The sequence below is a fragment of the Phascolarctos cinereus genome, unplaced genomic scaffold (assembly GCF_003287225.1).
Source record: "Phascolarctos cinereus isolate Bilbo 61053 unplaced genomic scaffold, phaCin_HiC Scaffold_4;HRSCAF=312, whole genome shotgun sequence".
Classification (NCBI taxonomy): domain Eukaryota; kingdom Metazoa; phylum Chordata; class Mammalia; order Diprotodontia; family Phascolarctidae; genus Phascolarctos; species Phascolarctos cinereus.
The window spans coordinates 157,191,727-157,208,935 of NW_027555847.1; the positions used below are offsets into that span (position 1 = coordinate 157,191,727).

General features: G+C 49.0%; 1 protein-coding gene across 2 annotated transcripts in view; it reads right to left on the reverse strand.

Moving 5' to 3' along the window:
• Positions 1–415: 415 nt before the first annotated feature.
• The window catches only part of CNTFR (ciliary neurotrophic factor receptor), a 93,819-nt gene continuing 77,025 nt past the window's right edge, over positions 416–17,209 (reverse strand). For both annotated transcript variants that reach the window (XM_020966932.2, XM_020966931.2), the window contains 5 exons: positions 16,836–17,002; positions 14,219–14,382; positions 3,004–3,184; positions 1,999–2,167; positions 416–1,465 (listed from right to left, as the gene is read on the reverse strand). In XM_020966932.2, coding sequence (XP_020822591.1) covers position 1,465; positions 1,999–2,167; positions 3,004–3,184; positions 14,219–14,382; positions 16,836–17,002 — 682 coding nt within the window. In that variant the 3' untranslated portion in view covers positions 416–1,464. The remainder of the gene's footprint in view (positions 1,466–1,998; positions 2,168–3,003; positions 3,185–14,218; positions 14,383–16,835; positions 17,003–17,209) is intronic.

Below are 17,209 nucleotides of genomic sequence, written 5' to 3' on the forward strand. Positions count from 1 at the left end.
ATTACCTTGCACTAGATTCCTCTGCATACATGTCATTTCTCCCCAGTGGAATGTTGTAAGCTTCTTGAAGGTAAAGACTCTATCATTTCTATCACTGTATTCCCAGGGCCTAGTACAGTGCATCACACAGAGCAGAGACTTAATCCACATTGAATTGGAATTTGTAGCCCCTCTTCTTTCAGGTCACTGATAAATAAGTTAAATATGGCCAATCTCATCACAAGTCCCCGAGGGAAAACATTGTTTACAGTTGCCTGTCCAGAGAAATGCTATTGAGAAATTATCCCTAGCCTTATTTCCTCTCTAGAAGCCATTTCCCTATGATTAAAAAAAAAAACCTGCTTCTAGCTGCACTCTCTGGTTAAACCTTGCCTACCCTCCCCCACCCCCCAAAAACTGGTCTGCTCTCAGTAACTCATGAAATGGTGACGTTTAATGAGAACCCTTCTTCCCTTCCCCACCCCCCTCCCCTGTATATATACATCTATAAAAAATTCAAATACAGCAAGTTACCACTGGGTTTGACTAGGATGAATGAGGCATTAAATACTTTGGGGAAGGACAAGGTGAGGGAGGGCCATACAAAACAGGAGTTGGGAAGCCCTGGGGCCTGGGGAGACTGAAAAAGCATGTGGTGTGGGAATTTGTGATTGGAGGACAATGGGCGAGTTCTTTAGGAACTTCTAATCCAACAGGGCAAAGGCCCTGGAGGAGACAGCTGAAGGAACTAGAGCCAGAGGGGGGGCACTTGGGCCAGAGGTATGGGGAAAGTTGCTGGCATTAGGGGGTGTTTGAGGCCCCCTTACCCCCTACCCAAGTCCTCTGGGGCCCCCTAGAAGGAGGGGGCTGGGGGAGGTGGCCCAGATGAGGGAGAAGGGGTATGTCTTTGGTGGGTGGGTTAGCTGTATGGTTCTCTCTCTTGCCTACAGGGGAGGGGATGGAGGTCCCTCTTAAGTAGCTTGTCCCCTGTCAAGAATATGGGGGCCTCCAACAAGGGAAGGCTGGGGATTGAGGGGGGTAGAGGTTGGGAGGTCAGGGAGCAAGGGGTTTGAGTGACCAGGAGCTCGGGGACACAACCTGAGGGCTGGAGAGGAGGCAGAAAACCAGAGAGCCGAAGGGTCTACAGGCTGCAGGGCCACAGGAGGGGAGAAAAGTGTCAGATAGCTGGGAGTAAGGGTACAGCTTGGGGGCAGGAGGCTGGAGGAGGGGAGTCAGGGGCCAGGGATGTCTCTATAAAGTGAAGCTGGAGACAATGTGAAATGTCCTCCTGACCGTGTGCAAAATAGAAAAACGAGAATCCCAACGGTATCTTTTTTTGTTGTTTTGGTTTTTTTTTTCCTGGTTTTTTTGGGGGGCGTGTGTGTGTGTGTGTGTGTGTGTGTGATATTTTTGTGAGCCTTTTCGTTGTTGTTGTTGTTCATTTCTCTTTTCAACATTTTCTTCCACAGGAATGCAGAGAGGGACTCTGGGAAAAGAAGAGAAGGGAGGTGGTTAGCATGGCTTAGTCCAGCTTCTCAGAACCCAACTTTCTTCCTGCCCTGCCCTGTCCAAAGGGCCTGCGTGCCTTCTTCTGGGAGTTGAACTTCAGGCTCTCTGCCCAGCTCTTCAGGCTGCCCAGATCCTCAGTCTCCCCTTCCCCATGACATGGACACATCTTCTCTCTTTCCTACAGCCTCCCCGCCACCCACCCACACAGGACTATTCCTTTGGGTGCTCATGAAAAGCCCCCAGCTATTAATGAAAAAGAATAAAGCTTATTTGCATATGATCTACGTGTACCATATTTCATTATGAAAAGCATGGAAAGAAGCTAAAAGTCCTCCAATTCCGCTGGCTCTTCTGGCTTCAGGGTCCCAACTCCTCTCTCCATCAATGCTTCCCCCTATCACTCCCCTTGCATCCCCCAGGCCTGGTTCTATACAACCTGCTTCCCCTCTCTCCTCTTGGCCCCCCTCATTTCCCTCCAGTCCCCCACACTCTTCACCAACCCGGACTCACTAAATAAAGAGGCCAGTGGCTGCTATGGTGGTCACTGTCACAGTTACGGTCACGGTCACAGTCAGCAGGAGGCCGGTTGGGGATCCCACACCGTCCCCAACCTCTCCAGGATCACAGATCTTCGTGGTGGGAGGGGGGACGAAGGATGTGGTGGTGGTGGTGGTGGTCTCTGGGGGGAAGGGAAAAAACTCAGAGGGTCTGGGGCTTATATGAGGCTGGGACGGGGATCCCCATGAACTCTTCACCCTAACCAGGGTAGGGGAAGAGGTGGGAAAAGTTATCCATTTCTATAGTGAAGACCCTGTTCTCCCCAATTCTCTCTTCATCGGCTTTGGGAACCCTGGAGAGCAGGGGACTGCACCTCCCAATGGGGATCAGGGGAAGAAGAAGGGCAGTTCTCCGACAAAAGGGTGCTGAATGAGATAAGAACTATCAGGAAGAAATAGAGTTTTTACAACAGAGACACGTACAGAGGAACACAGGGATAGGCAGCGAGAGAGAACAGAAAGTGATAACAGCTTGCATTTATACGGTGCTTCAAAACGTACAAAGCACTTCCTCATAAAAACTCAGTAAGATAAGTGGGGTATTGTCCCCATTTTACAGATGAGGAACCTAAGACTTAGACATGTTAAATGGTTGACCAGGGTTGCTCAGATGGTAAGTGGTAGAACCAGATCTCAAATCCAAGAATTCTGATTCCAAGAGCAGTGTATACTGCCCTGTAGATAGGCAGAAAGCTGGCTAGATAGACAGACAGACAGACAGATACAAAGAAATAATAGATATTAAGAGTGTCTAAGGTTATAATGAAAGGACATGGTATTATGGGATAGATGGAGATGTGGGTACTCGGAGCAGAAGAGAGGGGAGATTTGGTTGTTATGGAGGAAGGCTGGAAGATGGACAAAATGAGGCAGGACAGAGATGGAGACCTGAGAAAGTCCCAGCATGAGTACAGTGGGTGTTGAGGATGGGGATGGGGAATGACCCCAGGATTCTAACCTGGAGCCTGAGCCTCTGTTGTAAGGTATCTGGGCTCCTCAGTCCAAGGAGTGGCATGGGCGGCCACACTCCAGTCACTCCATGTCCCAATCTCGTTGTCCTTAGCAGCCACCTGAATGATGTACTCCTTCCCGGCATATGCATCGGTGATGGTGTGTGTAGTGCCATCGGACAGTTCAACCTGAGGAAAGCATTTAGGACATGCCTACTATGCTTCAGGTACTGTTCTGTGCCCTGAGACCACAGACTCATAAGTGAAACAGTCCCTGCTCTCAAGGAGCTAACGTTCTATTGGAGAAGAAAAAAGACAAATACACATACGCAAGGGGGAGCTGGGGGGCGGGGTGAACTGAAGGGAAGATTATTTTGAGGTCAGGGGTATTCTCTAGTCACAGAATCTGAGATTTGCATCAGATCCAACAACCTCATTTTGCAGATGTGGGAACTGGGCTTGGGGTTGGGTTAGCATTGTTTGAGGTGGGATTCTGACCCAGGTCTTTCTGAGTCCAGATCCAGCACACTTGGCCACACTCTCCTTGCCCTTGTGTCTGACTTTTCTAGATTAAAAAAATATCTCTGACTCCCATCCCCAGCCACAGATCCCTTTTCTGCCTCCCAACACTTCCCAATTCTTTATACTTTTTTCCCACCCCCATAATCTCCTTCCATACCAGAGGCCCCAGATGGTCCCCTCCCCATTTCCTTACAGTAAACTCTCAATCCCAACCTGTGACTGTCCCCCCAGTCCTTTTATCCTGGCTTCATGGACAGAAAATGGAACCATCTCCCCCCACTAAAGTTATGCCTCCACCTAATCCCAATGATAATCAGACCCCCAAACCCCAACTCTAAACCCCCACCTGACTCTCTCCCAAAGGAGAGTGATTGAAAGAGTGTGTGTCATCATACATACTTCATCCCCACTACTGAGGGGCCAGGACTCAGATCCCCTCTTCTGGTTGGCCCCCAAGACCACCCTCTTAGGATCTGAGCCAGGTACTCGCTGCTTCTCTGGGTCATCCTTTTAGGAGACCTCCCAGATGTTCCGCTCCATAGTCTTTCCATCCACTCTCCTCCCTGCCACCAGCTGCCTCCCTCTGTCTCCATGCCCTTTCCCTTTTTACAGCCTGTTAATTTTATGGCCTACCGTGCCCGGCCAGACACCGGCCCTTACCAGGGTTTCCTCTCTGGCCACCCAAAGCCCCCATCGTCTCTCATTACAGACCTTTACAACCATTAGCGCCACCAAGGGGGACCATTTACAAGGGAGCCTTTGGCGGGAGCAGAATCTGGCTGCTTTTCAGGGGGGAGGGTTGGGCTGTCACCACCCACTAACCCACTGCACCATCCCGCCTGCCTAGCCCCCACCCATTCCAGGCCCCTTTCTGCTTCATCTCAGCGTCACTTACTTCCTCATTAACCTGCCGATAGTATGGCTATAAAGAGGCTCATAAACGAGAAGGGACAGAGGAAGCTGGGCCCAAGTCCCTGCACTGAGCCAGCCACTGCATTCCCTCCCCTTCCCCTGGCTGTAGCCCCGGAGGGCTCCAACTACATTGGCCAAGGAGTGGTGTTTAGGGGGACGGGAAAGGGAAGAAGGAAGAGAAAGAGATGCCTGGGATCCTTCCTCTGCCCTACCTCAACTTGCAAACTTGACCCAATGCTTTGGTCTCTATGCATGCTAGTTTTCCACCAGGGAGGGAAAGGCTATGAACCCTTCTTTGTATCTCCATTACTTAGCACAGTTCCTGATCCATGGTGAGAAATGTTTGTTAACTGATTTACTGACCAAATATCATTTGGGGCAGACCCCAAGGGAAATCAGACAAGAGCCTTGGTGGGACAGGTTCAGGGCTCAGGAGTGACTCACTGTCGTCACTGGTCCCCTTCTCTGACCTTCATCAGAATCATCAACATCAACCAGCATTTAATTGAGCGCCTACTATGTGCCAGGCACTGGGCTAAACAGTGGGGATACAAAGAGCAGTCCCTGCCCTTTAGAAAGCTCACTGTCTGATGGAGGAGATGATACAGAAACAACTACGTATATAGACAATATATACAGAGAAGATAGAAGGCGATTTCAGAAGGCATTAGCAGTGGGGGAAGTGGGAAATATGCCTTATAAAAGTTGAGATTTGGGCTGAATCTTGAAGGAAGCCAGGAAGTCAAGAGGTGAGGAGGGAAAGCATGTTAGGCATGGGGGACAGCCAGGAAAAATACCCAGAGTCAGGAGATGGAGTGTGGCAGGTTTAAAAGAAAAAAAAGAAGACCACCGATGTCACGGGATCATAGATTATGGGGAGGGGTATGACGTATAAGAAGGCTATAAAGATAGGAAAGGACCAGATTGTAAGGGTGTTAAAGTGCAAATAGAGGCTTCCGTATTTGATCCTCAAGGCCACTGGGAGCCAACCAAGTGGAGCAGGGTGTGTGTGATTGACGTGACACTAGACCTTTGCTTTAGAGAAGTCTCTCTGGCAGCAGAGTGGAGCATGGACTTCGGTGGAGGGGAGACTTTGACGGGTCCCCAGGCTTAAGCATGGAGCCTTGGTCTCTCCCTCTGACCACACCCGACCCCCTTCTCCAGTCCTGACCACGTGGTCTGGGTGAGGAATTCTAAGGATCTGTATAGAATACCAAAGGCTCAAAGTTAGTGGTCACCTAGTCCAGCCTCCAATCCCCCCTAAGGAGAAACGTCTTTTAGTATGTCCCAGTGATCTTCAGTATTTAAAACCCATCCCAGTCTCCCTCCAACCTATCTCACACACTCCTCCCACTCCATGGGTTTGCACAGACTGTGACCCAGGTGTGGAATGGACTACGTCCCCACCTGTATCCCTTGGAACTCCCAGTTCTCCTTCACACCTCAGCTTAGGTACCTTTTCTCAGTCCCTCACTTCTTAGTGCTGCACTCAGATCTCCCCTCACCTAACAAATCACTTTGTTATTCATTTCTTATTTTGCTTTTTGCTGGTCGTGCACATTTTATCACTTCCTCCCCACCCCATAGGTGGAAGTGAGCATAAGCATTTTTATGGCATCTACTCTGTGCCAGGCACTTTACAAACATTCACTTGATCCTCACAACAATTCGGGGAGGTAGGAATGAATTATTTCCCCCATTTACAATTAACGAAATTGAGGCAAAGAGATTAAGTGACTCGCTTGAGATCACACAGTTAGTGAGTGTCTGAGGCTGGATTTGAACTCAGATTTTACTGACTCCAGCCCTGGCACTCTGTACCTGTACGTGGTACACTGTGCCACCTAGCTGCCGCAATAGAACAAAAGCTTCCTTGAAGGCAGGGGCTGTCTCATTTTTATCTTTGTCTGGCCAGCACCCAGTGCTTATACAGCTGAAATGAAGTGAATTGAAATAAAATGTTTTAGTTACTTTGGGGCAGGGACATGACTCTTTGATGCAGCCATTTTTGAAAAGCCACTCTGATTGTTATATTGAGCTGATACTTGCCTCTGTAATGTTCACTCGCTGTTGATAATTTTGCCCTCTAGGACCAAGCGAAAAAAGAAAAAAGTAAAGAGACTTTGTTCTTTCAAATGGTCAGCCCTTCAAATATTTGAACATAATTATTATTCCCCTCCCCAAGTCTTCTCTCCTTCAGGCTAAAAGATCCCAAGTTTCCTAAATGACTCCTCATACAACATGATTTGGAATCTAAGCATGATTGGGTGAATTTCATGTTAACATTGAGGGGTGAGGGGGTGTGTGTGTATGTGTGCTCAAGCATGCATGAGGCATATATCTCTGTGTATTCACTTGTAGTAAATGTGTGAGTCTCTAATGTGTGCAAGGAGTCCAGATGATATGGCAAGACATTCTTCTCTTTTGTCAGCAACCCAAGTTAGGAATCTCTCCCTTTTGAGGGGCACATGAGGACCATGTTTCTTCTTCCCAGGAGCAAGTCATAACCCCCTGAGTTCAGGTGGGCAGGATCAGAGTCACTCCTGAGACAGTGTGACACAGGAAAAGAAAAAAAAAAGCTTTCAATTTTCAGTCAGGAATTTTCTCTAATCTCGCAGAATCATAAAATCTCAGAAACATAAGGGGACTCGGAATTGGAGGTCATCTGGTCCAACCCAGACCTGAGTGGAATTCACTGGATGCCATTTCCCAAAATACACCCCCATTCAAACTCAGCTGAGAACTCCAGGAATGCATTCTGCAATATGCTTTACAAAATCCATGTTACTGAAGATGGCTCTGAACCTCTGGTACCAGAAAAGGGCCTTATTGACTCAAGAGGAAACTCACTTGTCCCCCCTCTCCATCTCCTTCCATCACTCCTACATTTAGATATCCAGCTCCGACCTTTAAGCAAGTTCAATGTGCCCCAAATTAATCTCATCACCTTTCCCTCCCAATCTGATGAGAACTGTGCCTCTTTTTAAACTCCCCCTCCCCCCCCAACACACAAACACATCATGCATTGGAGCAGCCATAGAGATTTCACTGCAGAAGAGGGCTGAGGTCCCTTCCAACTCTAATGCCCTGACACCTGTTAGAACCCAGACCGAATCCCAACTCTGCCACTCACCCCCACCGATCACCTTCACTCTGGCTGCTGACTTACATGACCTCTGGAACCCAAGAGGATTAGACTAATGCCATTTAAAGTCTCTTTCAGCTCTAAAGTTCTATGATCCTATATCAGGGTTAGGTTTTCAAAACAGGTGTTACAATCCTACAACCTGAGTGGAAGACCCTGGGAGTGCTTCCCCAAGCTCAGAGACCCCTACACATCTGAGAAGTCACTAATCATATCTTCCTGATCACAGGGAAGTGAGTAGAGTTATTACTGAGGTGACCAGTCATTCAGTCTCTTTAGTTGAAGGGGAGGGGTGGGGAGAGGGGAGGGAAAAATTAAATAAAGGGATTCTAACCTCCTGTTCATGTATGTACAGTTTCCCTGGCCCTAAGTGCTCCTGGCTCCTTGCACCTAGAACAAGAACATAACTGGGGCTCAAAAAGATTAGTGTGCTGGACAAGCAAGGAAGGCTGAGCTGGGAAACAAGCCAGAAGCCTCCATTCTCCCTCCTTCTTTAAATACCCCCTCTCTTCAGAGAAATGCTCTCCCCTCAAAGCCTCCTCTTTCCCTGCTCTCAGGGATGAAAGTCTGTCAGGGTCTCAGGTCTGTTGGCAAAAGGAGCCCTCATCCCCCTTCCCTTGGCTTGGGAGTAGCAGACAGAGTATCATTGTTCTGGAGAGCCCTGGGAATAGGAATGGGGACATAGAAGATGGGAAGGCAGAGCTCTGGTTCAATGCCCACCCCTTCCCACAATCCAAGAGACCTTCCCAAGAACAGGACTGAGTTTTACCTTTAGTCCAGGGGCTGTATCTATCCTTACCGACTTTGTATCCCTGTGCTTCCTCTATCCTTCCTTTTTATACCTCAATCACATCTTGATGCTTTCTCATAGGTCAATCAGAAATAGACCAGCGACCAGCCCAGGGAGCAAGGGAGCATGTGAACATGCTATCTTGCCTACAGAGGCAACTAGGTGGTGCAGTAGAGTTGGGAAGATGAGTTCAAATGCAGCTTCAGACACTTTATAACTGTGCGACCCTGGGCAAGTCACTTAACCTCTATCTGCAAGTGTAAAACGAGGATAATAACAGTACCTTCCTCCCAGGGTTGTTGGGAGAATCAAATGAGATAACCAACATGATAGAAAACTGGGGTCTGCAGTGGGAGTTGTGGGCAGCCTCAGGACAGGCAGGCAGCTATGCTGTAGCCACCCCCATAAGGCTCTCAATCTCTCCTCGTCCTGGGCAACTTAGGAAAGAATGGCATAAAGCCAAGCAGAGACACCAAAGGTAGTGACAGAGGTGGGGTGGAGGTGGGGGTGGGTACATAGATTGAAGAGAAACAAAGGAAATGAAACTAAAACAGCTCAAGTTTGGGGAAAGGAGTTGGTGAAATCCAGGGCTCAGTGGAAAGGCCAGCACATGGGATTCTATTTGGAGAGGTGCCATCTTACCTGGGGGCAGGGGGTTAGATGAGGGGATCCCTCAGTGTCTCTTCTAGGGTAAGAGTCCTATTCATTTGGGGATCCCATGTGGGACAACACAGACCAGACATCTTGAGTCCACCTTCTCTGTTCTGGAAGACTCCTCCCTTTGGAGAGGCCCTTCTGTCAAATATGGGCACATGCGCACAAGTATTAATATGGCCAATTCATGTGTTCATACATGGATAGCCAAGCATACAGTGTTTAACACTTCACACAGTGTTAGCCACACACTATTTTATGTTTCATGTGTATACATAGACCACTATGAACATATATCTTTACTCATACCTTAGAATATCTACTCTGGATAGATGCAGAGCTCATGGACATCACCACATGAATACAGGTATGGTATGTCTAATGCACGTGCACACATACAAGCCAGAGCCTTTCTGCTTTGTGTGTGTGTGTGTGTGTGTGTGTGTGTGTACACAGCATGTGGACACCATCGAGTGTGTGCGTGTCCATTCCGTGTGCTTGCACTCAGTGGCTGCCCCGTCTGTAGCTCGTTAACGGGTGGGGAGGTAAGGGGGGGGGGCGCTCATGAAACCAGAACCAGATTATTAGCGATGCATTAGGGGACGGCGGCCTGCCAGGCGAGGACTCCATTAGGGGAACATCTGAGTGAGTTAGCCAGACTGGCCGTAAACCTGGGGGTGGGGGGACTGAGGAGGGCCCCAGGATCGAGTTACATACTTAAAAGCCAGAGAAGCAAGGGGGATAGCCGGCGGGCGGTGCTCTCTGCTGAGGAGACAGAGCACAGGCCCCAGCCAAAGGGGAAGAAAGAAAAGGGCCCAGCCAGGACAGGGGCCCAGGTCTGAACACCCAGGTTCCAGGGGGCCAGGGGGACCAGAACTTGACAGGATTGGCTTTTTTTGAAGAACTTCAGGGAACCAGAGACATTGTTACAAGGAGAGGAAGGGAGCTGATCCCTAAAAAGTCCCTGCCCCAAAATTACTTTGGATTTATTTTGTACTATTTATGAACATGGTGTTTATAATGAACAGAATGTAAGCCCCTTGAGGGCAAGGGATTATCTGGGTTTTGGTTTTGTATCCCTAGAACCTAGCATAATGCCTGGCACAGCACATGGTAGGTGCTTTATAAATAAATGCTTGTTGAATTGACTTTAATGATCCTGTACCCCTAGTATCAGCCTGTCATAACTAAAATGCTTCCAGCACCAACCTCTCCAAACCTTGGTTTCTTCATCTACAGAGTAAAGAGGTGGGACTAGATGAGACTGCAAGATAGCACATGGTAAATTAAGTCGCAGCCAGTCTCCGATGGGCAGGGACTCCAGTGTCCCTGTACTCAGACCATAGCTAGGACTTCAGATGAGCATAACTGACCCACTCAACATGACCGTCCCCTAACTCTGATCCCAGACTAGCCCCTAAACCCAGTCATAGACTAATCCTTTATCCTGGCTATTGACTGACCTCAAGCCACAGTACAGACCGAGTCCAAACCCTGGCCACACATAGATTATCAATCCTAGCTATGGACTGACACCCCGCCCCCCCTTCCCTCCCCTGCCCCAACCCTGGGCACAAACTCCAGCCATAGATTGTCCCATGTATCCTCTAGTTATCACATAAGCTTGTGCCATCAGTCTCAAAGGGGATCAGAAAATAACGTGGGTATATCAGAGCAGCTCATCCCTACAGTTCAGAAACCAGAGCGTGCTGCTGACAGGTCAGGACCATGTCTTTTATCTGTCCCCCTTCCTCCACTCACACAACAGTTAATCTAGTTACTTAGACTACCGCACTAGCCTCCCAACTGTTCTCCCTGGCTCCAGTCCCTCCATCACCACACAGCTGCCAGTTGGACATGCCTAAGACATAGGTGTGATCACGCTACTCTCCTGCTCAAGGAATTTCAGCAATGCCCTCTGGTCTTGAGGATACAAATACAAAGTTGGCTGCCCCAGCATTGGGAGCCCTTCCCAACTGGCCTCTGGCCTACCCTTCCAGGCTGTTTTCACACCATTGTACCTCACAAAATCCATGTTCTGGACAAGCTACTCTTCTTGACTTTCACAGTGCATGAGATTCAAGCTCCCAGCTCTGTATCTTTGTACAAGCTGTTTCCCATTCCTGGAATGTTCTCCTTCCTCACCTCGGCCTCTTAGAAAACCTAGTCCCCTTAGAAGTTCGGCTCAATTTACCACCTCCTACACGAGGCCATATCTGGCTCCCCACACATCCATCACCCCCCCCAATTACCTTTTATTTTGTATTTACTTATGTGTAAACATGTTGTTTTTACCCAACAGAATGTAAATCCCCTGAGGGCTAACATTTGGTTTTTGGTTTTGTATCCCCAGAGCCTAGCATGGTATATTGGCACACAGTAGCTGCTTAATAAATAAATGTTTATTGAATTGACTTGAATGGTGCTATCCTCCTCATATAAGCCCACCATGATGGCATGTACATAGCCTTTCTACAACACAGCCCCTCTACACACACCCTGAATGCCTCTTTCACATTCTGAGTACATCTCATAGGTGAACCCTTCGTGCCGTGTATGCTCTCCACCTGTGTTGTCCACATGCCTTGATCATGTCCTATAGACTCTGCATACACACACACATACACACACAAAACTCCTATGCATACTTGTATCCTGAACACACCAATGGGGATCCCAAATCCCTAGTCTTGGCTACCCCCAACAACTCTACCAATCCTTCACTATTCTCCTTGGGAATATTTTTCCTAGGTCATCAATATGAGAGCTTATAGGGGAAACCAAAAGCACTTATTTCTTTCTCTCTACCACCTCGAGATCCCCTCATCCCCACCTCTAACCCTTCATTTATAGGCTCACCCTACACTCATCCCTATACCAATATGGTACCACCATCCAAACCCAGATAGAAATTCCCTTTCCACAGAACTTTCCAAATTCACCCCACTCCCCTCAGGTCACCCATTTACACACACTCTGTGCAGCTATCCAAAAATTTATTCCCACTCATATTTTGTAAGTGTTCCTAAGCCTTAGTCCCATGGGCACCTATTTTTCTCTTAGATTGGGGGCCCTTGAAGAGAAAATCCACATCCAGACCCAGGGTTGGCAGGGCAGGCAACAGCAGCAGTGTTATTTCTTCCCACATCAGGATAGGAGCTTCCTCAAGTTGAAGACTGATTCTTTCCCTTAAAGGAGAGATTCCCAGAAGGCTAGAGTCTTCTTCCTCATTTCAGACAAGGAACTGCCTAAGGGCTTCTGCCCCTCACATCAGGGGACACCCAAGAATAGGCTTATATCCCCTTCAGACCAGGGGTTCTCCAAAGACAGAACTTTTTTCTTTTCCTCAAACTAAGGACTCTTCAAATAAAAGGACATATCTCCCTCAGATGAGTGTTCTAAGAGAGTGGGGGCTGGGAAGGGGAAGATGGATGGCCTAGAAATGCCTGGAGCAAGATTTGCACTCAGGATCTCAGGGTGTGATTGGAGCCAGTGCTCCAAGTCACTTAAATTCCTTTCCATCTGACTGAGTGCTTCCCATGACAAAATATGGAAAAACAATTCCCCTTTTCCCAGGAATAAGGGATTAGGGAAGAACGTCTTTCTTCTCTCGTGTCGTGTGTGTGTGTGTGTGTGTGTGTGTGTTTTCTCTGTTTCTCTAGGACTGGATATGATGTCGAAAGAAATACAGATGTGCATTTGCCCCGAAATGATGTGAATTGCAGGCCATATTCCCTGGGTTGGGGAAAAAAGGGAGGGCGGTGTGTTCAGCCTGGACATAGCAAGGCACGGCTGAGCGCACGTCCCAGCGGCCCGGGTGGTAGCCAGGAAATTCGGAGCACAGCTGTCCTGCCTCCACCTCCATCCCCCGGCTCCCCCGCCCCAACTTGGGCTGCTTCCCGCCCCCACTACACATTTGAACCCCCCCATCCTGACCAGGTCTATCTCCTCACCATCCCCAACACCACACACACACACACACACACACACACACACACACACACACACACACACACACAGTGATTACTCTGGCCTTTGCTTACTCAGTTCCCCTACCTAGGACCCTATCCCCATCTCCCCACCTCTCTTCTTCCTGATCAGAATTCTGCTGACTTCTCAGGGCCCAACTCCCATCTCACCTCCTGTGGCCTCAACCAACTTCCCTTCCTCTAGCCAGAGCTCCATAACTTCACCCATGTAGTTACCACACACTGCCTTGTGTTGTCTTCTAATTGTCTCATGCGAGTAAATCACCTCCCCAACCAGACAACGACCTCTCGAAGGCCTGTCTCCCTCACAGCCCAGCTGGGCCCAGGGCTAGGCACACAGGAAGCACTCTGCAAATATTTGTTGATTGTATTTGAGTCACTGAATGTATGAGCTGGAAGGAACCTAAGAGACCATTTAGTTCAACCCCTTGGTTTTAACAGATGAAGAAACAGAGACCCAGGGAAGGGAAATTCATTGTTGAAGATCACACAATGAGTTATTGGTGGGATCAGGATTAGAACCCAGGTGTCTTGGCTCCCACTACACCCTGCTGCCCTCCCTTCCATGGTGACAACAAAAAAGAATCAACTCTACACCTCCTCTCCATTTTTTTTTTCAGAGAGTAAGGCTAACATTGAAGAGAAAGAGGGTTAATCTGTTCCCAGTTCCCTTCTTTTGTTCCATAAACTACTCAGTCTGAGAGGAAGTAAGAAACTAGTTAGGTATCAGGGGCATCAGAGATCTGAGTCCCAGCCTCACTAGGAGCTGGACCTCTCCACCTAGTGCCTCAGTTTCTCTTCCTTTCAAAGGAAGGCCCCTCCCTCCTCATTACCACTGTGTCCTTCCTAGAGAAGGGGAAAAGAAAGAAATTACAATGAGGGAATCCTGGGCCTGGAATGACCTTGATATATTGGGTCCTGAAAAGAAGGAATAGAAGCCTCCAGAGTCTGTGGATATTTTTTTTTTAAGGTGTGGTAATGGGGTTAAGTGACTTGCCCAGGGTCACACAGCTAATGTCAAGTATCTGAGGTTAGATTTGAACTCAGGTCCTCCTGACTGCTAGGCTAGTGCTCTATCCACTGCATCACATAGCTTCCCCAATATTTGTCTTTTGAAAGCAGACAGCTATGTATTTCTCTGAAAGCCCTTATATTAGCTTCTCTTTCATAAGTTCCCACAGAGCTGCCCCCAAGGGGAGAGCCAGACTTACGTGTTGCCACTGGTCAAGGATGAGTGGCCGATATCGAAGGAAGAACTTGAGAGGGAATGACTCGGGATCGGGCCAGGAAGAGGGCGTCTGCCAGGTCACCTCCAGGCGTCGAGGGCTGCTAGGTACAGGCCTGGCCACAACGTTTTCTGGAGGATCTGGCTTCACTGATTGGAAAAAAAAAAACCGTACCCTGGACATCATCATCAACTTGTCGATGTCACTACAATGTCACTAACATTGCAACCATATTCACCACCCCCCTTCTCACTGTCCCCATGATTACCATTGAAGTTGCTCATCCCCACCAATCATCACAGGGCTTGCCTATCTGAACCCAAGGGAGACAGAGATGGTCTGGAATGAGGAGGCCAGGGAGGGGTAAGAGAGGCGCCTATCTGCACCTAGAACATTCTACTCTAAGGGATTTTACTCCCATCAGACCTTTGTCCCTCAAGATAAACTGAATGTCCTCTTCCCTCTATGGCCTTTACTGCACTCCACAGCCCCCAAGGTGACTGTTTCTCTAACCTTGAACCATGAAGGATGCAGGGAGCCAAGGACTGAGGTCTATTTTATCTTCCAATGGGGTTCTGGCTACAGGACTAATGCTAAGATATCAGAGGGGTCTCCTGACTCTGGGGGATGCGAACTGGATGGGAAAAGGCTGAGAACAGATTTGGAAAGAGAAAAGAGCAAAAACTGAGGAAGGCTGAAAGGAGAAAAGGTCTGAAGAGGATAGGACAGGCCAGAAGACTAGAAGTGGTAAGATGGTTTAGAGAAGACAGGGATGATGGGAGCCTAGTAGGGCCTACGGAGAGGATATACAAACTGGGAGGAGGCTGAGGGAAAAGTGAAAGCCCTAGCATAGACAAGGAAGAAAACAGAAGGAAGGCTGGAAAAGATAGGTCTGAGTGTAGAAGGGGACTGGGTTTGGAGGGATAGGGTGAGGATAGGAAGGGAAGACCTATGGGAGAAATAGGACAGGATGGAAGGAGGTGGGGGTGCATTAGGGTCAGGGTAGGAGGAGACTAGGGGAGGGGGGATCTGAGAGGGACAGGACAGGATGGGGGAGGGGAACCCAAGGGAGACAGAGGAGGTCTGGAGTGAGGAGGCCAGGGAGGGGTAGGAGAGGCGCCTATCCCAGCCCTGTCTCTTGCTCTGACACCTCATTCATCACCCGAAACTTAAGGAAGCCATTAAGTTGGGTGGAAGGGGCTGGGGTTGGGGGCGGGGGCTGCAGCTGTTCTGCATAATAGCCCTCCTCTCTGCCTTCATCCAGCACCTCCACTCTTCCTCCCACCCAGAAAATGCAATCAGGTTCAGGATTCTCAGAACCAGTTCATCCACTCCCCCGCCCACCCAGAAAGGAAATATCAGCAGGTCCTTGAGGTCAGCAGAGTAGGGAGCATAAGACACGTGTGAAATAACATCCCAATGAGTGAGACCCTCAGAACTGGACATCTTGACCAGGTCAGCTCATCAGCAACACACTCGAAAACCCTACTGGGTTATCTGAGGGAAGACTTTCAAGGATTCCCCCAATGTTCAGGGAGACGTGGCTTCTGCCCTCAGGGAGCACCCCCATCCTCCCAGTCTGACAGGGAACATGGCTGCCATCCATGGCAAGTCTAGTTCCCACTGAAGTCACTGAGGTGTCCAGATCTCAGGAAGGTAAATGAAGGCAGAGCTCATCACCCCCACCCCACAGTCATATCTCAGCGTCCTTTGCCAGGCAGTACAGTGGCAGACCTGTGAAACACCACTCTGGGGGAGACCCTCAGGCCTGGGAGTGGGGGACAGTCCTGAGAAACCTCTGATGAGTGAGGATGAAAATATAGGGGCAAGGAAGAGGCATGATGTGGGTGCTCCCTAAGATGAGGACAGATCCAGGGTCCTGAGGGTTTGAGAATACCCAAAGGAACACGGAGGGGGATCCCGGGAGACTAGAAGTCTTGGCGGCCAGGCTGTGTCCCTCACAATGAGGACTCCCTGAAGTGGATCTTGGAAGGGTCTTCTGGATGCAGCCTTAGTCCCTTCCTTGATGTGATAGGTGAGGTACCGACAGAAGGGGGAACACTTTATTACAGGACCTAGATAGCCTGATTTCCAGGCTTTCTTGAACTGATGCTTTCAGAAAAGGAGCTCAATACTGGTGCTCTCAGTTCTCAAGGAAAACCTGGCAGGTGGCTGCTCCACAGGGCACCAGTGTTTGACTGTGTTGGAGCAGGAGGCTGTTAATGATGGGAGTAATGATTTCCCCAGCCAAAGGAGATAATGGGCAGTTAACTGCCTGCCTCTGGGAAATTAAGGAAGGGGCAACCCAAACTAGGGAGCACTAAAGAAGCCACCAGATCACCACCAGTGGTCTCTAAACACAGAACGTACATGTATATTCATGGTAAGGCATGCGCTCGTGCCTCAACTCAAACCAACACGTTCCTCTATCCTGTTGAGCATTCTGTGTCTATCACTTTCAGGACCCAGTTCAAGACCCCTCCACCAAAGCCAGAACTGGTCAATCCTACAGCTACTCTTATTAAATAGTCACTCTGTGCTCTTGGAAGCTTGTAGCAGATTAATTCCCCAGGCTGTCTTTATCTTCATGCCCACACCTTACCTATAGTGAACTCATCGAAGGTGATGGCTGTGGAGTTGTGGCCCAGGGCATTGGTGACTGTCAGTGTGACCTTGTATTTGACCGTAGAGAAGAGGTGTGTATATCGGATGTGACACCGGTTCTTGGGGGCTGGGTCCTTCTCACAGCCTAACAGTCTGGAGCCATGCCTACCCAAGGAGAAGGAAGAGAAGGAAAAAGAGACGGTGACAGAGATCAAAGAGGACAAAGAGGTTATCTGTTACTTGGGGACCCTCATACCTCACCCTCCCTTCTTTTCAGGCAAAAACCCTAGGCTTTCTCCTCCAGGAAGCCTTCCCAGATGAACCTCAGCCCAGCTCCCAATCCACCAGCACCACCCTTGCCCTCCTCAGACT